The 22,413-nt window shown below is 68.3% G+C and overlaps 1 protein-coding gene across 3 annotated transcripts in view; it reads right to left on the bottom strand.

Annotated features, from left to right (window-relative positions):
- The window catches only part of CEP170B (centrosomal protein 170B), a 29,232-nt gene extending 7,131 nt beyond the window's left edge, over window positions 1-22,101 (bottom strand). The window contains exons 1-12 of one of the 3 annotated variants that reach the window (XM_032406034.1): window positions 22,077-22,101; window positions 18,282-18,413; window positions 10,892-10,981; window positions 9,022-9,100; window positions 8,123-8,181; window positions 7,010-7,148; window positions 6,228-6,332; window positions 5,610-6,074; window positions 4,591-5,312; window positions 4,341-4,511; window positions 3,761-3,851; window positions 1,909-3,591 (exon numbers count right to left, since the gene is read on the bottom strand). In XM_032406034.1, the coding sequence (XP_032261925.1) occupies window positions 1,909-3,591; window positions 3,761-3,851; window positions 4,341-4,511; window positions 4,591-5,312; window positions 5,610-6,074; window positions 6,228-6,332; window positions 7,010-7,148; window positions 8,123-8,181; window positions 9,022-9,100; window positions 10,892-10,981; window positions 18,282-18,386 (3,709 nt within the window). In that variant the 5' untranslated portion in view covers window positions 18,387-18,413; window positions 22,077-22,101. Of the gene's footprint in view, window positions 1-1,908; window positions 3,592-3,760; window positions 3,852-4,340; window positions 4,512-4,590; window positions 5,313-5,609; window positions 6,075-6,227; window positions 6,333-7,009; window positions 7,149-8,122; window positions 8,182-9,021; window positions 9,101-10,891; window positions 10,982-18,281; window positions 18,414-21,408; window positions 21,444-21,769; window positions 21,835-22,076 lie in introns of those variants that run through there. The other 2 variants (XM_032406033.1, XM_032406032.1) reach the window with 2 other exon arrangements.
- Window positions 22,102-22,413: the final 312 nt, after the last annotated feature.

Below are 22,413 nucleotides of genomic sequence, written 5' to 3'. Positions count from 1 at the left end.
GACAGGGAGGGACGGGCAGGAACGGGGACAAAAGGCGAGGGACAGGGAGGGATGGGCAGGGTCGTGGAGGGACGGGCAGGGACAGGGACAGATGGGCAGGGACAGGGAAGGACGGGGAAGGGCAGGGAGGGACGGGTAGGGTTGGGGAAGGACGGGGAGGGATGGGCAGGGACGGGGCCAGAAGGGGAGGGACGGGGAGGGATGGGCAGGGACGGGGACGGGCAGGGATAGGGAGGGATGGGCAGGGAAGGGAAGGGACGGGGAAGGACAGGCAGGGTTGCGGAAGGATGGGAAGGGACGGGCAGGGACGGGGACAGAAGGCGAGGGACAGGGAGGGACAGGCAGGGTCAGGGAGGGACGGCAGGGACAGGGAGGGACGGGGATGGACAGGCAGGGATGGGGAAGGATGGGGAGGGGCAGGGAGGGACAGGTAGGGTCAGGGAGGGACGGGGAGGGACGGGTAGGGATGGGCAGGGACTGGGAAGGACGGGGAGGGACGGGGAAGGACAGACAGGGTTGGGGAAGGATGGGGAGGGACAGGCAGGGATGGGGACAGAAGGCGAGGGACAGGGAGGGACAGGCAGGGTCCGGGAGGGATGGGCAGGGTCGGGGAGGGAGGGGCAGGGTCAGGGATGGATGGGGATGGATGGGCAGGAACGGGCAGGGACAGGGAAGGATGGGGACGGACAGGCAGGGTCAGGGAAAGACAGGCAGGGTTGGGGAAGGACAGAGAGGGATGGGCAGGGTCACGGACGGGCAGGGACGGGGAGGGACGGGGACAGACGGACAGGGACGGGGAGGGACGGGGATGAACGGGCAGGGACAGGAATGGATGGGGACGGACGGGCAGGGTCAGAAAGACGGGCAGGGTCGGGGAGGGAGGAGCAGGGTCGGGGAAGGATAGGCAGAGATGGGCAAGGTCGGAGAGGGACGGGCAGGGATGGGTTGGACAGGCAGGGTCAGGGAGGGACGGGCAGGGATAGGGAGGGATGGGCAGGGATGGGCAGGGACGGGTTGGACAGGCAGGGTCGGGGAGGGACGGGCGGCCTGGCATTTCCACGGGCCTGAGACTAGTCACCCCGTGGGCAGAGGCCGTGTCCTGTGGGGAGGGTCTGTACCCATCAGATGGGAACCGGCAGGACTGGTGGCAGGGAATGGAACCCACGGATACCCCAAATCAGGGTAGACCTCCCCACGTGGATCAGCCCCAGGCCTGGGGGGACCACAGAGGGTGGCTGGGCTCGGCCCTCACAGCCCCTCCCTTGCCTGCCTGGTCTGGGACCCACTCCTCGCCCGCCCTGCTCTGAGGCCCCGGGCGGCAGCACACACACGCCGCCAAAAAGAAGGGAGGGGCAGTGGGCTGGCACCCAGCCGTGGTCCCCAGCCCTCCACCCCTCTGTCCCGCTCCATCCCTTCCTCCAGCAAACCGGCCCTGGCACTCCTCGCCCCCCCCCCCCCCCCCCCCCCCGCGGCCCGGAAGGCAGGGAGGGGGCCCGTCTGCAGCCTCAGCAGGGCACGCCCGGCGCCCTCCAGCCACCCCGGGCAGGAGACAAGCACCAGCGACCACAGCACCGTCCCTCTACACCCGCCCGGGGCTGCGTGGGAGACTGACACGGCCTCCCCCAGCACCCAGCCCCCCAGGGGACAGCGCCAGGGCAGAGTGGGCAGCCCCAGCCTGCTGTCCACAGCCACACAGGCCCCCACCCGCGAGTCAGCAGGAGCCCCTCCCTCCGGGCTCGCTGGAGGACGCGGACCCGCGCAGGCTCGAGGAACCCGAGTGTGTCTGTGCAGACAGGCCTGCCCGGGAACGGGGGCTCCTCTAGGGCCAGAGTCGGGGGGCCCCACGGCCGTGCGTGGGGCTGACCCAGAACACTGCGGACCCACCGCCCTGGCTGACGCGGCACTCACTGGGTGAGGAGTATCGGGCACTGCCCGGGCGGGCCCTGCTAAAGGGCTGGCGGGGGGCCGTGGTGGTATTGGCAGCCTTCCTGGCGGCGGCGGCCCGAGCCTCGGCCATGACGGGTTTACGGCCAGTGCAGTACAACTCGACGCTGCGGCCAGAGAAGCCGGCGCGGGCGGGGGCCGCCTCGGAGTCGCTGGGCCCGGTGAAGGAGCCCGCCCGCTTCCGGGGCATGGCCAGGATGTCCAGGCGCGACAGCTTCTTGGCCTGCTCGGGGGCTGGCCGCCCCGCCGGCTCAGGGTTGGCCGGGGGCCCCCGTTCGCCATCGGCCGCCTCCGTGTCCGAGGCATCCCCCAGCCGGGCCCGCCTCAGCCGGGAGGCCCGTGTGGGCCGAGGGGTGGACAGGCTGTTGGAGCGGGTCAGCACCTGCTGCGCCTTCTGGGCCGAGCCACGGCCCTGCTCTTCCCGTGGACCCGGGGATGGCGCTGCGGGTGCCGGCTTCCGGCGAGGCCCTGGCCGCCCCGCCCCAGGGGCCACGGGGGCCTCGTGGTCAGAGGTGACCGTGTCTGCGCCAGGCGGGTGGGCCAGGCCGGAGCCTCGCTCTTCGTCAGGCCAGTCCGAGGATGCCCGGGCCCCGGCGCCACGCCGCGCAGCCAGGCGCCTCCCCAGCTCTGCACGGGCCACGTCCGTGGGGCCCGGAGCGCGACGATGCTTGTCTGAGAGCCGCTCGCGGGCGCTGTTCGAGGAGACGCTCCCCGGGTCCTGTGCTGCTGGTGGGCACAGCGGCTTCTCCTTCTGCGGCCCCGCGGGCTGGGGACTGGTTGGGCTGGGCCCGTTCTTACCACTGAGCAGGCTGACTGTGCTCCCTGTGTCCACGTCAGAGTCCCCGGACAGGGAGTCGTCTGGCGGCCCGGGGGTGCTGCCCATCGGGCCCTCTGCCTCCTCCGTGGACTTGGAGAGCAGCCGGGCCTCCAGGGCTGCCAGAGCTGTCTCTGTCTCCTTCAGGATCAGGTGGGTGTCCTGGGGCTGCAGGTCCATGCGTGAGGCCCGGGCGGCAGCCAGGTCCTGCAGGAGGGGGTGGCTGGAGATGTGTGGAAGCTGGCCGGGCGCTGGGGGGCCACCAGCCGGCTCCTTGCTGAAGCTCTCCTGTGCCACCAAGGCTGGGGCAGGGCTCTCGGGCTCCGGGGACCGCTCTGTCCGCAGCTGGATAACCCTCCTCCCGCCGGAGCTGACGGAGACGCCGTCCCTCGCCACCCGCCCTGGGCCGTCCACCTCCCCTGCAGCCACTGATGGCTTCCTGGGGAAGGCTGTCTCCGCGTTCTGGTCCCCAATGAAGAAAGAGGCGGGGGCTGGCTCTCCAGGGGCCCTTGGCGAGCGCCGGCCCTTCGTCCACGCTGGTCCCTCCTGGGGGCTCCTGCGTCTCTCCTCCTGCGGGCCCCCACCCAGCTCGGAGCCCCGCCCACCGTCCGACCCACTGGCATCGCTGAGGCTGTCAGGCTCCAAGTCCTCCTGGCCCAAGAGGCAGCCGGCCTGCTCACTGCCTGGCTCCGGAGGCCCAGGGCCGCTCCTCTTGGTGGCCTCGAGGCCCCCAGGGCTGTCTGCGCGGTCGCTGGGCAGCTGTGGGAGTCGCCGTCGCTGGCGCACAGGTAGGGTCCCCTCCAGCTCCCCCGCTCTGTGCCCAGGGCTCTCCCCTGCAGAGACAAGGGCGGCCTGGTTGGAGCGGCCACCGGGCCTGCAGGCCCTCGGTGCGTGCCGGAAGCCTGACCCTCCTCCGGACTTGGCTGGCACGCACTCACGCCCGCGTGTCCGATGGAAAGCCTGGGCCCACCCCCTCCCCGTGGCTGAGCCTGAACCACTCACCTGCCAGGCCTGGGTCTGAGTAGCTGTCGGCCAGGCTGGCCCAGCGGGACACCCATTTCTGACCCCCAGGGGAGCCCGGCACCGGGAGGCCCTGCGGAGCAAAGGACAAGCGTGTGTCTGCAGCACGGAGCGGGAGGAACCCCATGGAGACCCTCACCCGTGGGGACAGCTCACCCTAACCCCTGGCCCCAAACACGCCATCTCTGGACCTGTGGCACAGCCCCCTCCCCCCCCACCCAAGAAACAGCCAGGAAACCCCCCCCTGCCCTCCCGAGGCTTACAGAACCCCAACGTTAACTACCTAACCTGAGCCCGGTTCGGGGGCCTAGAGGCCAGCAGCTGTGGCTCGGCCCAGCCCTGCCTGTGGGCACACACCCAGGGGCCCCACTTGACTTGGGACCCGTCCTCAAGCCCTCCATACAGGGCCCCAGCCACCTGCCAGGTGGGCACACCCCTCAGGGAAGGTTCAACCCAGCCTTGTATGAGGCATCCAGCGCAGGCGAGACCATAACCTTCGAGCTCATACAGGACCCGATGATGGGGTCCCAGCACTCCCCAGGGCAGCGTGCCTCCCACTTACCTGGAGCTCCCCTTGGGGGGCTATGCCCACCGACCGGGAGGCAAACTCCTGCAGGAGCGCCATTCGCTGGGCGACCCCGTCACTGGCCTCGTCTCTGTCCCCTCTGATGACCGGACGGAAGGTGGCCGAGGATACCCTGGAGAGCTCAGGAGACTCAAGTACCCCAAAGACCTGGAAGGAGGGATGGCCAGGCCCTCGGGTCAGAGCCACGCCAACCCCGGCCAGGCCCCCAGCCCCCTGCCCTGCAGACCTGGTCAATCATCTGGCGGGCCTCCTCCACCTCCGGGTCCTGCCCCTCTGTCTCGATGGTGTAGGTCCCCGCATCGCTCAGGCTGTCGTCCTCATCCTGTTTGCGAGCCTTGCTCAGCTGGGGGTCGGCAGGGGGCGGTGGTGGGGTCGCAGGGGCCACGGGGCTGGCCCCACGGGGTGTCTCGGGGGCCGGTGACGCTGGGGATGCCTTGTCAGGGCCGGGCCGGGTGGCCGGGGAGCCCTCCCGCGGGCACTGGGCCATGAAGTCCTGGGCCAGACGGGAGCGGCGCCCCACGCTGCCAAAGGGTCGCACAGAGCCCCGGGAGGTGGGCGAGGGGCCCCCCAGGCGCTCCTCTGTCCTCTCCCGCTTGAGTGAGCTGGCCCGCTGCGGCCCCGAGCTGCCGCCTGCCCCCCGCGCCGAAGCAGGGACGCCGGAGCGGTCTCTGTCCGCCGGCCCGGGGCCTCGGCGCTTGTCGGCCTTGGAGTCCCCCGGAGGGGTGTGTGTGAAGGACTGGGAGCGCTTCTTGCGGGGCGTGTCCTGGTCGAAGAACTCGATGACAAAGGCCTGCTGGTTATGCAGCAGCTCCTGGGGGTCCCGCTTCATCTGTCTGTGCAGCCGCACGTGCGCCCCGCTGCCCTCCGCAGGGACCCCGGCCGTCGCCACCGCTGCCTTGGCCGCGGGGTCCTCCGAGTCGCTCTGCGTGCCGTCCTCATGCTTGTGGCCTGGGGGTGGGGGACCCCAATGCATCAGGCCAAGGGAAAGGACGCAGCGACCTGGGGGGAGGGGAGCCTCTTCACCCCCTGCCCAAGCGGTGCCACGAGGCTGGGGACGTGGTACCCACGGCGCACGGCACCCGGCACACGCGGCCGAGATGCGCACCGGGAACACGCCCAACTGCCCCAACCGGGGAGGCAGGTCTCTGGCAATTAATTGCAGGCGGGAAATCAATCGAGCTGGTGAGGGCGCCCCACTGGGAGGCGCAGGCGCGGTGGTGAGATCACGGCCCGCCCGGCACTCACCCTTCAGGGTGCGGGTGTGGACAGGCAGGTCACTCTTGGTGCTGTGACGGTCATCCCCGGGGCCCGCCCGGCACAGCAGGCTCGGGTCACTCTGCACCAGCCAGTCGGCCACCTTGGTCTCAGCAGACACGGCCTCCACGGGTGTGGCCTCCTTGTCTGGGGGCCGTCGCTGGCGCAGCGAGAACTTGGTGACGTGGTCCTTGATCTTCACCTTGCCGGGGCTGCAGTCGTCGAACTCGATGGTGAAGGAGGCGTGGCTCTGCACCACGGGGGCCGTGGCGGGTGCCTCCTGGGCCGGCGCCTCAGGGGGCCGCGGCAGCGGCGGCGGCGGCGGGGCCTCCTTTGTGGGGATCTCAAAGTAACTGGGCTCCCGCCTGAACGAGAAGCCCTGAGGCTCCGCCGCTGCCCGGAAGCCAGTCATCCCTGGGAGCTCCCCGTCCTGCTGTGCCGGCTCCTTGGGCCGCTCTGGGTGGGTGGGGGGAGAAAACGTGTCCTCGGGGGCTGCAGGGTGCCGACCTCGGCCCGCCCACCTCTACCAGCACAGCCAGCTGTCTCCCCTGGAACCGGCATTTCCAGCCCGGCCACCCTTCAGAAGTGCCAGGGGCCTCTGGGACCTACCTGCGTAGGGCTCCTCCTGGCGCCGGTCCTCGGGGGGGCTGCCGCTGTCGTCCTCCCCCCACCAGGAAGGCTGCCCATACAGGGGTGTGCGGTAGGCCGCCGACTCTGCTCGAGGACAGGGAGTTCGACCCTGGGTCACTGGGGCCCCAGCACAGACAAGGAGGGGAGACCCAGGGGTGGGAAGGCACTGGCTTCTGGAGGGGTCCTGGTGTCACGTCCCATCTCAGCCCGGGGCCCTGCCCGAAGTGCTCCAACTTCACCACTCCAGGCCCATTTCCACATCTACGGCGGGTGATGCTCGCTGCCCCCAGCCTGCCCAGGCCTCCCTGTGCAGGAGGCTCTCCTGGGGCAGCAGGGTCCTCAGCGCCCCCACCCTGGGGCAGGCAACCCCTCCAGCCCTGGCTGAGCCCACGAGGGCAGCAGGACAGGAGTCCACGGCCAGGCGCGTCTCTCTCCAAGGTCTGGAAGTGGCTCGGGCCACAGAGGGGCGACCCTGACGGCCGGGCCCCACCACAGGCTGACCAGACCACACGGGGAGCAGGGGGCAGTGCACACGGGTGGGCATGTCTCGGGCTGTGCAGGCGTGGGGCGCCCGGATGCCTGAGCCCACAGGAGGGCAGGTCTGTGTTGTGAGCCCAGAGGCTGAGAGGCAGGGCGAGGGCCGTGCTGGGAGGGGAGCGCGACCCAGAGCAGGCAGATCAAGGGGAGCCACGGGGGAGGCCGGGGGGGCGGCAGGCCTGTGTGCACACCCCTCCTGGGCCCCGCTGCAACACTGCCCTTACCTGCCCCTGGCCTCCGGTCCCCCCTCTCCGGCCTGGGACCCAAGGACTCGCAGTAAGGGGTGTGCTGGGGCAGCGCTTCGCCCTTCCTGGGGGCCGGGCCCTTGACGCTCACCTGCAGCTGGCTGGTATACTTCTCGTGCTGCGGGCAGGGGGGCCGGGGGTGAGGGCGGGGTCGGCCCCAGGAGGACACCCCGGGCAGCCCGCTCCCTCTTGGTCCGGAGAGGGCCAGGACTGGCCCCGCACACCATGAGGCCTCCCTCACAACACCCACGGAGGAGACATCCTGAGGCTCGAGGCTGGGGGTCCTCGCCCAAGCCTGGAGGGGCGGTTCTCAGGACCACACAGCTTCCAGGAAGGAGCTGGGGTTTGCTTGGGGCAGGCAGCAGTCATCAGAGGTCACACGCAACCCCCACCTCAGGACCCACCAGAGAAGGGTGGGACAGGCCCTGGGCCACGGGGGCAGCGGCTCGGGCCACGGGAGGTGGGGAACAGTGGTCTATCCGAGCACACCATGGGCGTGCACGCTTGCGTGCATGCACCCATGTACGGATGCGTGTGAGTGTGTTTGTGCGTGCAGGGGCCCCACCTGGCTGAGCTCTGCAGCTGTCAGACCCAGGCTCACACTGCCCGTGTGACTCTGGGCAGGCTGCCCACAGCCCGCTTGAAAGACGGCGCTAAGGCTAGTCGCCCCCACAAGGGGCTCCCGGGTGAAGCTCTGGGCAGGGTCCCCCAAGTCGATGCTCCATGACTCCCACACAAACGAGCAAGGGGAGGGGAGACGTCCCACCCACCGTGGCCCCTGACCCAGGTCCCTCCTGCCCGTTCCCAGCTACCACCTGTGATAGCCCGATTAGGGTCCTCCTTGGCACCCCAAATGCCTCTGGGCCTCCCCTCCCGCAGCCGGGTGCAGCAGCCTCCCCCTTCAGCCACCACCTGCAGCTGCGTCCGCCTGGGGAAACGACTATCTTCCCCGCCTGCCAGACCGGGCCGGCCTGCAGGACAGGCCAGGCCAGGCGCCACCGCCAGGCCAAGGGAGCCAGGAGGTGTGGGAGTGCTGGGCAGGAGGAGGGGTGTGGGGACGGTGGGGCCGCTTGGCCGCGTGCTGGCACTGACCCTGAGCGCCTCCTCGGGGACCCGGTGCTGCACGCGCTCCAGCACGTACATGTTGGAATGTGGCCGCAAGTTAAGGCGAACCCAGAGCAGAAGAGCCAGGATGGCCTTTGGACAAGGGCACGGGGCCACGTGGTACAGGCATTCTCCGCAGCGAGAGGAGCAGACAGCTTCTGGGCAAGTCAGACTGACAGCCATGGGGGCTGGGCCGCCCCCACACCCGCCTGTGCACCAGGCCCGTGTCCACGCTGCTCTGAGTCCGAGAAGCAGGACAGACGCTGCTCCAGATCACGGCACACACATGCCCTTTAACCCCTCAGCCGAAGTGCGGGGCAGGGCGGGCAGGTGATGTGCCCAGGAGCCTGCCATGCAGCTAGTTCCCAGCTCCCACCCCAGACCTCCCCTCGGCACCAGCCTCCCAAGGATCTGGGGTCGGGAGGGCCTCAGACAGCGGCTGGGTCCACACCCACAAGCGGCTGTGCCAACACGAGAGCTGGCCGAGGCGGGCAGAGAGGAGAGGACGTGCTCCTGCCACGTGTACGGGTCCCCAGGGCAACCAGGCTGCTCGGGGTGGAGGCACAGCCCCCGCTCCCGCATGCTCGAGCACAGAACGCCACGCCTGGGCGGCCCCCAGGCCACCAGGGACCCTGGGTCCCAGGGAGGGCTCACTCGCTCCTGGGACCCTGTGTGAGCTCAGACCGGGAGACGGGAAGCAGGTGCCCGTGACCGGGGCCTCTGTCAGGGGCACAGGGGCCGGGGTTCGGGCTGGAGCCCAGCCCGGGGTCATGCTGGCTACTCTGTGACGCCCGTGGGCCCCAGCTGTGCCCATGGAGGCCCCTACGACTGCCAGGACAACAGGACGACTGAGGCCAGAGGGAGGGAGCACGGCCAGGAAAGGATATCGTAGCCAAATCGGATGACGTCATGGAGCTTCAGCGTGACGTACTTCTGGTCCGGGATGCGCACGTCATTCACGAAGGTCTGCGGAGGAAACAGGTGGCGGGGCCCGGCCAGCAGCAGGTGGGGCAGCGACTCTGCGGTGCCCTCCTTCATACTGCTCTGGGCCAGCCACTGTCCCTCGGACACACGTGCACCCAGCCTCACCCCTGCAGGGACCACGGGACAGGTGACCGCCGAAGGCCTGGCCTTGTCCAGCACCCGGGACCCTGAAGTGGCAGCGGCCAAGGCACACCCGCGGGGTGGCCCCATGGCAAGGCTGGCCGGGCTGTGCGAGGCTGCCTGCTCCCCAGAAACCTCCTCCCTCCCCCAGGGGCTCTCACTGGCTGGCTACTGGACACTGCACTCTGGCCAGATCAGGGAGAGAGCCCCACACGCTCTGAGGGCCTTGGGGCAGGCCAGGCGACAGGAAAGACAGAGGGGCTCAGGCGCTGCAAGTGTGCCAGCGTCTGGTGGAAGGCACGAGAACCAGGGAGGACTGGTTTCAGGACAGGGGGGGGTCTCAGGGGCAGAGCAGGAGGGTGGGTCCACAGGGAGGGGTCCCAGGCCAGGGCTGGGTGGTGCAGAGACGGGGCAGCAGAGCAGGCCTGAGAGGGCTGGAACCCCGGCAAGCTCAGTCTGCACACGCTGCCGGCGACGCGGGAGTCCGTGAGCTCCTGCAAAGCAGTGGAGGGCAGCAGGCCCGGCATGGGGGCAGCCTGTCATCCCGTGCCCGTGGCTCGGCACTGCACAGGCAGGCGAGACTTGGCCCCAACTCTGCGGACGTCACTCAGGCCTCTGAGAAGCACACACCAGGCCCGCAGCCCGGGGGACCCTCTCAGAGCCCAGGCGGTCTGGGGGGCCAATGCCCCATGCAGCCCAGGTTGGCGGAGGGGATGCTCACTCTCCTTGCAGCCCCATTCAGGTAGGGCGACTCTGTCTGACAGGAGGGCCGACAGAAGAGGGGTTCAGGGGCAGACCGCAGCAGAGCCTGAGACCCCCCCACCCGGGAGCCCCGCATGGGAGGTGGTGAGGAGTGCCCAGCACTAGGCAGCCTGAGGCTGCTGTGGGACCCCCCAGCTCAGGATGGAGAGGGCAGACCTCACGAGCTGGGGGGGACAGGGAGGAAGGCCCTCCTCGGGCAGAAGGAAACCACACACCCACACAGCCAGACACCGGACCCTGGAGGGACCCCTCACCTGACCCCCTCCCTGCTCACAAAGGAGGTCACACATCCCCCAGGACATGGTATCCCAGCAGACAGCCTCATTTCTCAGCCTGCAGGAGGTCCAATGTCTCCCACCCTCCCTAGGGCCCTCTCCCCCCAGAACAGCCCTGCCCCACAGGGAGCCTCCCAAGGAGGCCATGGGGCCACTGCACCTGAAGGTGGCTTCCTCCCCACCTGAGCAGCAGATCCTGGAGGAGCTCAGGCGGGGACGGAGCAGAGGGATTTGGTCACGGAGGGGAAGGGGACCACAGCAGGTGGGCAGAGCTGGAGTGGGGCCCGGGAAGGGGGCGGGGCCAACATAGAGGGTAGATCACGAAGAGGAGTGGGGTCAAGGCGGAGAAATAGGCCATGATAAGGGGCAGAGTGCAGGAGCTGGGGTGGGGAAGACAGGTGGGGCTACTATGGGGGGCGGGGTGTCATGAAGAGGGGTGTGGCCATCACAAAAGGAGGCGGGGCCAGCAGACAGACAAAGGTCATGAAAGGGGGCGGGGCCAGCAGAGGGCTGGGTCGTGGCAGGGGCGGGGTCATGAAGGGGTGGGGCTAGCCGAGGGGCGGGGTCACGACAGAGGCGGGGCCAGCACAGAGCACCCCTTGCCGCTTGCACTCACCCCGTTCAGGCTTCCCAGGTCCTTCACCCAGTGCTCATCCCTGTCCTGATCGTAGTTGATGACAGCATGCTGCTTGTCCACGCTGCGGGACTGGGGACACACAGACTGCCCTCAGCTGGCCTTCCCTGCGAGGTGAGGCCCAGAAGGCAGAGGAAATCCCAGCAAGAACCCCATCCTCCACCCCACCGCACTGCCAACGCCAGCCAGCTGGGCCTGGGAGCCCACAAGGTCCAGCCCACGCCCCCACACCTTGGGCGTGTGTGTCCCAGAGAGCCCACCCAGGCTTGACTCGGCCAGCTGTCCCAACCCCTGGAACAGGCCACGGGGATTTGCTGAGATGCCAAGGCCAGGTCTGCCCACCCCACTGCTGCCACCCGGGCCCCTCGTTTTCTGCCCAGCCGCTGCAGCGCCAACAGGCCAGTGCCCCCCACCCCTGGGTCAGCCGTGGGAGGGGGGGCACCTCTGGTCACCTGGGACATGCTGCGCACCCCCACGGCCAGGTGGGGGCAGGCAGAGCCACAGGGAGGACCGCAGGGCTGGGGGGGTCCAGGGACAGGCCTCCCCCCACTCCTGGGCAGCGCCACGGGCACAGCCTCCCCCCGGGCTGCTCACGCACGTGCAGGATGAACCTCAGACCCTACAGCTACGTGCCCGCGTGCACAGGGCTCACACGCCTCCTACGCACACCCTGCCACACACGGGCATGCTGAGCGCTGCCAACCTGTCCCCGGCCCCCAACCCTCTCAGGACCCCTCCCCAGGCCGGTCACGCAGCCCCCTCACACAGTCAGCCGGAAGAACACAGGCCAGTCCAGCACACCTCTCCCCTGCTAGGGCTCGTGGTGCAGAGGCCGGGATAGGGTCACGGGGTCGCATGGTCTTCGCGGAGGCCCCGCCAGCACAGGCCACCTCCCAGCCACGAGGCCAGCGGCCTTGGCACAGAGCAAACCACCACCCCCCCACACCCACTCAGCCGACGCCCGGGGCATCTGGGTGGCCCCTGCATCCCCCTCTGGCCACCTAAGGAGACACAGGCCTGGGGACCAGCCCCTGGACAGGCCAGGAGAACCAGCCAATCTAGATGTCCAGACCTGCTAGGATGACAGCGCGGGACCCCGTGGACCTGCCAGACGGCGCCTCCACAAGACACCCAGACCCACCTGCAGAGCACCTGCGTGGGAACGACAGGGCTGCGCACCTGCTCTCCGCGGCCCGCCATAGGATGGCCCCTAGCCCATGAGGTGGTGGCCCAGGACCCGAGTCCCTGTGTCACCATACCACCAGGCTTCTCCGTTCCCACAGGTGAGTGTCCAGACCCTTCCTCCCCGAGGCGGCTGGTCCCCACAGAGCCCACTTTTTCCCTGGCTTCCAGGGGCGGCCCCAGCACCCTCCCAAGGACTAGAAGCCCCTGCCTCACCCAGAGGCCCAAGGACACAGCAAGGTGGGGGTGGGGGTGGGCTCTGGTCCCTCAGCTTGGCAGATGTGCCAAGAGCCCTGGAAGGCAGACGGTCGGGGGCAGGCTCGTAGGGGCTGTGCCCTCAGCCCCAGCAGCAGCCTGCATGCTCCAGCCCTGCCCGCACTCAGAGGCCCCAGGCAGCCAGCTGGATCCCCAAGGATGCCGCCACAGTGGGGAACCTGGGGGGAGTGGCATGAGGAGGGAATGGGCCTTCGGTCCTCTGGAAGGGAACAGGGGTGCAGGGGCGAGATCATAGAGCAGTCAGCGGTGCCAGCAGGAGCCTCCCTAACACAGAGGCCACCCCTGGGCCTTCTGCCCCAGGCTGCTCGAGGGACACGGGTCAGCACCGCAGCCTGGCGTCGGCGTCCGCCCTGAGGAGCCCCCAGGACAGCCTGGGGGGGCTCCCGGTGCCAACGCATCTCCCAGAACAACAGCCTCTGACCAGGTGAGTCTAAGCTCGAGACCTACTGCCTCTCCCCCCAGGCCTCACCTCTGCCCCCACCCTGAATTCCTCACCCAGAGTTGGCACCCACGGCCAGACAGCTCCGGCCACAGCCTCTTCCCTGGGTGCCAGGCACCCCATCCTCCATCAGACGCCCCTCCCTGTCCTGGATGCAGGCTGGCCCAGCGCTCACCTACCCCCAAAACCGGCCCGGCACTGCAGCCCCCCACTGGCCCTGGCCTGGGCCTCCCCGACCCGGCACAGGTGGGGGACCCTGGCACACCCTTACCTGGGCCTCAGTCTCCCAGCTGCAGTGGGGCTGACAAGAACCAGCAGCTCCCTGGGGGAGCATGAGTGCTCAGGCTCGTCTCACCCCGGCCAGTGAGCCGCCCCATGGGCAGCCTCGTGTCCAGCCGGCAGCTGAGAAAACAGGACTTGCAGAGGAGCCTGGGGGCTCACCTCCTCCTGCGCCCTTTCCCAAGCAGCGCCCAGGGCTCGAGATCAGGCCAGCTGCCCACCTCAGCCCTGCTGGACACTGCGGGTGCCAAAGAGCCCCCCGTCTCTGGAAAGTGAGCCTGGGGGTGGGCTGTGGCCGTTGTGCACCAGGTATCACACCGCAGGGGTGCTGCCGGCCTGGGAGGGGCACTGGGCAGGGGTATACCACGGGGCTCTGGCCAGCCCCACACCAGCACGCAGCGCGGTACGAGCCGGCCAGAGGCGGACAGGGGAGGCAGCAGCAAGGGCACGCTGTCCCTCAGGCTCAGACCCCACCTCTGCCAAGGAGTAACCCCCTAGAGAGGCTTCTGGGCTGACCTCCCAGCCTGAACAACTCCCTCCCCCCCCCAAGCCTCAGAGCCCCCAACTCCCGGACTCAGCCCAGCCGGGCCAAACCGGATTCCTCCCTCCCTGCCCACCTGGCCCTACAGCCTTCCCCCAGGAGGGCCTGCAGCTGAGGTTCCAACTGCAGCCCCTTGCCCCCAGGCACCCACTGGCCTTCCCCGTCAACCTACCCCCTGCAGCCATCTTTCTCCCATCCTCCCAGCCCCCGTCGGCCATGCCCATCACTCTTTTGCAGAAACTTCCTGAGGCTCCTGGCCAGCCTGAGAGGAAAGGCTAGCCTTGTCCCACGAGCCACGGGCCACAGAGGCCTCTCCAAACCTTCCTGCCCTGCCCTGGCCTGGCCAGCCCTCTGGCCAGACCGCTCTCTGGGTTTTGGAGATGCCATGCCCCTTCTTGGACCTGGGTCCTTCGCCAAGGACCACCCCCCTCCCTGTGTCCACCTTCCCTGACCCACCCCCACCCACCCCACCAATCTTCTGGTCCTTGGACCTTGCACAGTGCCCCCCGACTTGCCCCTAGAGCCTGGGCCGCCCCCTCCAGTCCCCAGGCCCAGCCTCCACTCCCGGCCAGGGCTCTAGCACCAGGCACAGCTCCTGCAAAACCCCCTTCCCAGACTGCGGGTAGCACCAGGACTGATGGGGAGCAGGCGGAGAAGGGCTCCAGGACCAGAAACCTTCCTCCCAGCCCCGACACCCCAAGCCAGAAGCAAACCCCAGTTCCACCAGGCCCAGGAGCTCAGGGGCTGGACACCCACCCAGGGAAGATGGAAGCAGCCCCTTAGCCCTGGATTTGAGACTTCACAGGACACAAAGCAGCTGTGTCCTGCACGAAGGGAGAGATTGTGGAACAGGCGAATAAAATGACCCTAACAAACTCTAAACATATAGATATTTGAAAAAGAGTCTAATTATACTCACTTTAAAAGGAACAAAGAAGTGCTTCCAAACTTTACGTGACTCCCTCCATGGAGAAAGCCCTGCCCAGGTCAGCCTGATCCTGGCAGCGGTCAAAACCCAGGGCTCTGGGCACACCCTCCCACCAGTCAGCACCCAGCATCACCCACGTCCACCGCAGATGGGCTCAGCTGGCTCGCGCGCAGAGGGCTCCCGGCTCGGGGCTGTGGTCTCCGCGTGAGGACACGAGCAGACAGACCCTGGCTGCTACTCCCACAGGTCAAACCGGGCAGAAGCGGGGAAGACACCTGTGCACAAGCACAGAGGCATGCACGTGCACACACACGTGTGCACAGGCACATGCCCCCACACACGCGTGCAGACACGCCCCCACACGCGTGTGCACAGACACGCCCCCACATGCATGCACACACACCCCACACACGCGTGCACAGACATGCCCCCCCACACACATGCAAGGCACACGCCCCCACACGCGTGCACAGACACGCCCCCCACGCGTACACAGGCGCACACACACGTGCACAGGGACACGCCCCCACACACGCATGCAAGGCACACGCCCCCACACGCGTACACAGGCACACACGTGCACAGGCACACACCCCACACACGCCCCACACACGCGTGCACAGGGACACACCCCCCACACGCGTGCACAGGCACACGCCCCCACACACGTGAACGTGCACAGGCACACCCCACACACACGCGTGCACAGGGACACACCCCCACACACGTGTGCACAGGCACACGCCCCCACACACGTGAACGTGCACAGGCACACACACACGCCCGCGTGCACAGGCACCCCCACACACACGCGTGTGCACGGGCGCGCACACACACACACATGCCTGCGTGCACAGAAACACGCCCTGCACCAGAGCAAGAGCCACAGCCGGCGGCCCGCATCCACACTCACGCCGGCGGGGCACCAGTTCTGTGCCACACTTGGGAGAGTGTGGGGCGGCACATGGCCAGGATGGCCGGCTCTGCCTCACACACGCCCCCCCACCTTCCACTGCCCCCGAGTCCAACAAGCCACAGCCCCTCCTGCCTCATTTGCGGCCCAGGCCTCCTGGACAGCCCCCTGCCCCCCCAGCCTCCCTGCACTGCCTCCTCCCTGTGCCCTGTCGAGGCCGCACCCCGCCTGGCACCTGTGCCAGCCCTCCGTGCCCCTCCCCCTCCTGAGTGTCCAGTCGGGCCCACGGCCCCCCATCCCGTTCCCAGTGCCACCTCCTGCGGGCTTCTGCTCTGGGGACTCATCTGGTCCCACTTACTTGGGTGTGGCCGGCCCCACCCCGGAGCAGTGACCCCAGGAGGCAGGGTCTCTGCAGGGCCCTCCAGGCGCTGGGAGAGTGCAGTGCTCCGTCATAACGTGGAGTGACAACACGGGGACGAGGACACAGACCCCACAGAGGGGAGGCCCGGGCCTCCGGGGGGACGAGGCAGGGAGGGGGTGAGCTGGCAGGGAAGGATGAGTGGGGGCGGGGGGGGGGCACCTGAGCAGAGGGGCCGGGGCAGGGCAGCTGTAGGGCGAGGCCGGGATCCACCAGTGTGCCTGTCCCTGAGCCCGGGCGCGGTGGCAGCGCTGCCTGTGGATGCCCGAAGCACAAGTAAGGGAGAGGGAAGGTCAGGGTGTGTCCCGGGACCACTGGCGGGGACACTGGCAGGGACCCTGCTGGAGGAGATGGAGGATGGTGATTTTGCACGGAGCTGGGGCTGCCTGGGTGAGGCCCACACAGGCTATGACTGCAGGGGCTAGAGGCTGGGGAAGGAGAGGCAAGGACATTATGTGAATCACCTGAGCAGATGGGGACACCAAGCCACGGGTGTGAGGGCACCTCCGGGAGACGCAAGGGGTGGACCCGCCCAGGAGCTCAGGGCCCAGGGAGAAAGGGAGGCTGCAGGGATGGACTGCATGCATGACCTCCTGGAGCCTCAGTTTCCCCAGGTGCCGGAGGACAGCAAGGTGCACCCGAGCCTGGGGCTGGACCTGCATGAAGGGCTGAGAAGTGCCCGCTGCTCCTGCCCGGCTCAAGGCTCCCCACCAACGAACCAGAACTGGAACTGGACCGAAGCTCACTTGAGCACCCTGATCCCCACCTCCTGCCCCAGAAGCCTCTGCACCAATCCCTGGGAACAGCAGCAAGCAGAGTGAGGCCCTGGTGCAGGGGACAGAGCCAGGCAGTGGGCAGGGAAAACACCCACGCCGGGCCCTGGTCTCCAAGAGGCCCTCCTGGCCACCCCAGGTAGACCAGCAAAGCCATCAACACGCTACCCAGGCGCACGGCACCTTGCCAGGGTCAGGGACCCAGCACGTTTTCAGACCCGCCTCCAGCGACAGAGAACAGGGGTCACGTTCCGCGTCACCGTCAGGAGCCGCCAGCCACATCCAGACCTCGGCGGGGCCGCTCAAGACGCCAGGGGTGCGACCGAGCCTGCCGCCTGCTTTGTGCGCACCGCGAGCTCGGAGCGCGCTTTCTACCTGTAAATGGTTTTTAATAAGCCGAGGCTATGTCGTGACACGTGAGAACGACAGGAGACTGACATTTCGAGGCCACGAGGAAGACCCCCTGGTGCCCACGCCGGCTGCCTCGCGGTCCTCGGGCTGCTCCGTGGCCAGGAGGTGTGCGGCCCGAGAGGCCTCAGAGACGTGCCCCGGTCTTTACGGAAGACATCTGCCCACCCCCGTACAGTCACTGACTCAGTCTCCCCAGCTTCCAAAGGCGTGATGAGAAATAAGAGGACAGACTGTTCCAGATTAAAGACACTCCAGAGGCCCAGCAACCAGACCTGACGCAGGAACTTGGCCAGTCTAGCCAAGCAAGTCCGAGGACCTTCAGGGAGAAGCCAGGGTGTCCAGACAGGGATGGGCTTGCCCTCAGGAGACGGAGGCGGACGTCTGCTGCCCAAGTGTGCGTGTGCGTGGTGGAGCACCCGTCTGCAGCCCAAGCCCCAGGTGTCCCGGGGAGTGGGCGACAGCAGCCAGGCTCACACAAGGGAGCCAGGGCCTGAGCCAGGCCTCACCCTGCACCCGAGCGGCCCACCCAGGACACCGTGGTCGGGGGCATGAGCTTGGGGGGCTTGGGGGACAGCGGCCCATGTGCCACGGCGGGGGCAGGGCTGCAGGAAGCCCGACTCAATCACACCCATGAGGCGCAGGGAAAAGGACACCTGAACCCTCCTTGTTCCCAAATAGCCAGATACGTGAGCCCCACGGAAGCCAAACCCACACTCTGAAACCCAGGGCCTGAAAGTCCTGACGGTCAAGAGCATGGTGCCCTGGCCCCACCAGCCTTTTCTGTCCAAGAAAGGCCCCTTCCCCACCCCAGGGTCCCTCAAAGGGGCACCAGTCTTCTCCTGGACAGCTCTGATGGCCCCAGATGGCCCTGGGGCTCCCCGCTCCGTTCGTGGCCCAGCTGGGGCCCCAGACAACAAGGATATGGATAGATTTCCAGCACCTTCCAAAGGTGGGTCCCCGGTGCCTTGAGAACCTGACAGGCGCCTAAACACCTTCCTGTCAGAAAAGCTCCAATATGCAGAGGCAGGGCCCAGCCTCGTGAGCACACACTCAGGCCTGCACACGCCCAGCTGTGGGTCCAGGGTCCAGGTGGAGACACCCAGGCCCAGGGCCGCCTTGAGGGCTCCCCCCAGGTGTCCTGCGAGTAGGATGGGCGCCTCCCTGGCCCGGGTCCTGGACCTGCCTTCTCAGCCCCAAGGGGCTCACACTCACCTGCAGCATGAGCTCACACTCATCACGCCCCACGAAGATGAGCTCTCGCGGAAGCCGGTGGCGGGTACCACTGCTGCTCACCAGAAACCAGGAGGTGACACTCATCTTGGCACTGGCCAGGGCTGTCCGGCCCTGGGGGGAAGGAGGCATTAGAGCAGGCTTCCCTCCCTTGGCCCCAGCCCCTGGACACGAAAGGCCCAGCACAGATCCTGCCCCCACTGGAGGTTCAAGCACCCCTTGGCCACGCAGCGGCCACCCCTGGACACGCTGGGCCCCAGCCATACTAGGCCACCCGCCCTTCCCTAAGGATGCCTGCCCCTGTGGCCGCCTTCCCCAGCTAAGTTCTCCCAGTCCTCCCTTGTGCTCTAGGCCCCTCTCCTCTCCCTCCTAGATGCCAGGCGTTGAGTCTACGACGAGGCACAGGCCACGCTGCCCACGTGTGGAGCCGCACATGCCCTCATGACCCGACCAGGAACAGCTCGAGTGGGACTCGGCATGGCCCATCGGGGTCCCCACAACGCCAGGTGCACAGGGCCAGACCCCATCCCAGGACACATACTGTGCACCAGGGGATCTGTTTCCCCTAGCTGGACACTCTGGGGTGGGCCTGGCAAGGAGGGCCAGGAGGAGACAGCTGAGGATAGGAGCCCCGAGCCAGCAACACACTGATCACTTAGAGGAGACCAAACAGCCCTTGGTGGCCACTGCAGCCATCCTGCTGAGGTCCCCAAGCCAGGACAGTACCAGGTGACCAAGGCAGCAGGTGACGGAGGTGGTGCCCGGTGCCCGAGGTCCCGGGGGCATCGTGAGGGGCTGGTATGGTCAAGATGGGCAAGGAAGCACCACGGTAGCTTGAGGGGCACAGTGGGGGCAATCTGAGTGACAACAAGGGCCAATGTCACCCAAGACCAGGCCCTGGGGCGGCCTGAGGCCCCCGTGCAGCCCGCACGCACACGCTCTCACACAGGTGCCTTGCTCACCCGGAGCCCCAGAGCTGTGTCACCACAGTGGTACCTGTGTGTGGACACCAAACACGCACACACGCTCATGGGACACACGTGTGCACATGGCCTCCTGCGTATCCAGAGCACCGCCCACAAGTGTCCTGGCCGCTCTTCTCCATACAAACACGCATACTGCCGAAATACACACACACACACACACACACACACACACACACACACACACACACTGGATAAATCACATCCCGAGCACCGCCATGTGCCGAGGGGCGTCCTGGGCTCTGAGACAGCTGTGACCCGCACCACCAGCCTTCCCACCAGCCGTGGAGGCAGGCAGCAAAGGTGAAAGGCTCTGAGAAGGTGTGAGTGTCCCAGAGGAAAACCGAAGCAGGGAGGGAGGGGTGGGGGGTCTGGGAAGGCTCCCTGGGAAGGGGACATCTGAGCAATGCTGGAGCAGGGACAGGAGCAGGTGGACGAAGTGGGCATGTGAACGTCTGGGGACTGTGGTCCAGGCAGAGAGAACCAGTGCAGAGACATGGGTCACAAGGCTCGGGGAGTCCTGTGGCCGGTGCTGGAGCCAAAAGGTAGTTCCAGGACCTGCTTCATCTCCGGGAGGCTCAGCGCAAAGTGAAATGTGGTAGCCTTGTCCAAAAGTCATGAAGAATTTCAAAAACACCATGAGCGGAGCACTGAGCAGAGCAGGGGACACACTGGAAGGGCATGGGCAGGTGCCACATGGCCAGCCCTGGAGGTCCTGAAGCCACAGTGTGACTCAGAGGATGGAGCACAGACAGGAGATTAGACAAGAAGGGAGAGAAGCAATGGTGGGAGCAGTGGGGGCATCCCCGGTCCCTGTCCCTGCAGTACCCACAGCCAGAGGCCCCAGCTGTCAGCTGCCTTCTGGGTGGGCAGTGAGCAAGGCCATGGAGGCCCAAGTGACCACGTATCCCTTGGCATACCCTCATGTCACCTGGGCCAAGCAGGTGGGAGGATGTGGGAAAACCCACCCCAGGAGAAGTCTGCCAGAACCCCCTCCCCAAAGCCCCAGGCACTTCCTCAGAGTCTGGCCAGAGGGGCATGCACTAGAGGCGAAGGGAGGAGCAGGGGACCTCCACCCCCTCCCCTGCAGGGCTCCGGAGGCCTCCACAACCCCAGCCTCCTCTAAAACCCCTCCTTCGGGCAGCGGGGGGGAGGGGCCCCTGCCCCATCACAGCCCCATCACTGCCCTTCCCAGCCCCCACATCCCACACTCTTCCATCACCTGCTACCGGCTCCAATAGGCAGCGACCCCACCCAGAGGACGCCACAGCCTCGGTTTACAGCAAAGGGAGGCCAAGCCCTGAGAGCCTGGTTATGCGGCCAGGCCACCCCTGCCACTCACTACCAGCCCACCCTGAAAAGGCTCAGGCCCGGGAACTGAGGATGTTCCCAAACAGCCTGCGGCCGGATCGGGGCTGGCCTGGCCATCGTTGCTAGGAGGGAGAATAATAAACACCCCAAACTTGTCCCCACGGCCGCCCCAGCCAGAAAAGCCACCCGCCAGGAGGTAAGGAGGGAAGGTGGAGCCGCCCGGGGGCAGGGGCTGGGAGCTGGCCGGGACCGGGAGAGGGAACGGATGGGGGCAGGGGCTGGGAGCGGCAGGAGCTGGGGCGGGCGGGCGGGCGGCTAGAAGGAGCAGACGGAACGGAGGCCGGGAACAGGCCGAGAGAGGAGGCAGGGACAGCGGAGAGACGGCGGCGACAAGGGAAACGAGGAGGAGGACGGAGGGAGGGACCGCGGCAGGAGAGACCAGGCCGGGCGGCGGCCGGGCCTGGAGGGGGAGGGAGCGGCGCCTTCTGAATCAGCGCTCGCCGGGGCAGCCATGGCCGAGCCGGTGCCTGGGCGGGGACCCCGGCGCCCAGGCCTGCGCCCCCCTCCCCAGGCCGAGCAGACGAGCGCCGGGCGCCCCTCCCCGCCTGGCGCAGACCTGGGCCGCCTCCGCGGCGGCGGTACCGGCCCGGCCAGGTGCGCCCGCGGCCGCCGTCCCCACGCCTTTGTCCAGCCCGGACGGGACCTGCTCCCCCGGCCCCTGCCCCCCGCCCATCTCCATCCCCGCGCGGCCCGGCGGGCGCAGGTGCGGACGCATGGAGGCCCCGGCCGCCGCGGGCGCGGGGCGCGCGTCTTACCTGCGGCTCGGCCCCGGCGCGGCCCCGGCGCGGCCCCGGCCCTCCCGCCCGCCGGCCGAGCGCTGGGCGGGGCCGCCGCCTAGGACATGCCCGGCGCGGCCCGCACGCTCGCGGCAGCCCCGGCTGAGCCCACGGGCGGAGCGGCGGCCCGCGGCCTGGCGCGCGGGTCCCTGACGTCTGCGGGCGCTCGCCCCGCCCCGCGTCCCGCCCCGCGCCCCCCCCCCCCCCCCCCCCCCCCCCCCCTGTCTCGGTCGGGTCCCCCGCGCCCGCCCCCTGGTCACTAGTTCCCACACCCAGCCGACAGACCCCCTCCCCTCCCAGTCTCCGCCCCGCCCTCGGCTGGGGGACCCGCCCCGCTTGCCAGGCGGATCCTAGGGCCCGGAGCAGCCCGGCGTCCTGGCCCTGGGCCCGCGGGTTAACGCTTAAGCCAGCTCGGGGAGCGTTCCCCAGCCCCTAACCTTTAGCCCCGCCCGCCCAAATGAGGGTGGAGCTTGGGGGAGGGGAAGGGAGTCCCAGAGGCCCACCTTGCCCCACCCGAACCCTCCCTCCCGCGCCCCCAGCTCCCAGACACCTGGCGTTCTAGGCTGGGCTCGGGGTGGGGGTCGTGGCCGTCGACGGTGGCGTGGGCCGCGGGGCGGGGTGGGTCTGGGGACCCTGGAGGTGCTCACCGTTCCTGGGGTGAGGGCTCACGGGCTGCTTGCTGGTGTCGGGTGACCCGGGGGCTGGGAGAGGGAAAGGGATTAACGCTGGGGCGGGGGCAGCGTGGGAGACGCCTCGCGGAGGGACTGCCCTACGGCATCCTACCTTCCTGGTATGGGGAAGGTCTTGAGCAGAGGCTCGGGGGTGAGCAGCGGCAGTGGAGGGAAGTCCTGGGAGCAGGGGTTGGGAGGGCGGTGTGCTGGGGAGCCTGGGCTTTAGGGCCTGGACAGCTGGAGCTGCGACGGTGCCCACCCGCCGTGCACCCGTGCCTGCTGCCGCCCCGCCAGGGGCACTCGACAGTCAGCC

The sequence above is a fragment of the Phoca vitulina genome, unplaced genomic scaffold, assembly GCF_004348235.1.
Source record: "Phoca vitulina isolate PV1807 unplaced genomic scaffold, GSC_HSeal_1.0 scaffold7, whole genome shotgun sequence".
Classification (NCBI taxonomy): Eukaryota; Metazoa; Chordata; class Mammalia; order Carnivora; family Phocidae; genus Phoca; species Phoca vitulina.
This window is presented reverse-complemented; position numbering and strand designations above follow the sequence as displayed.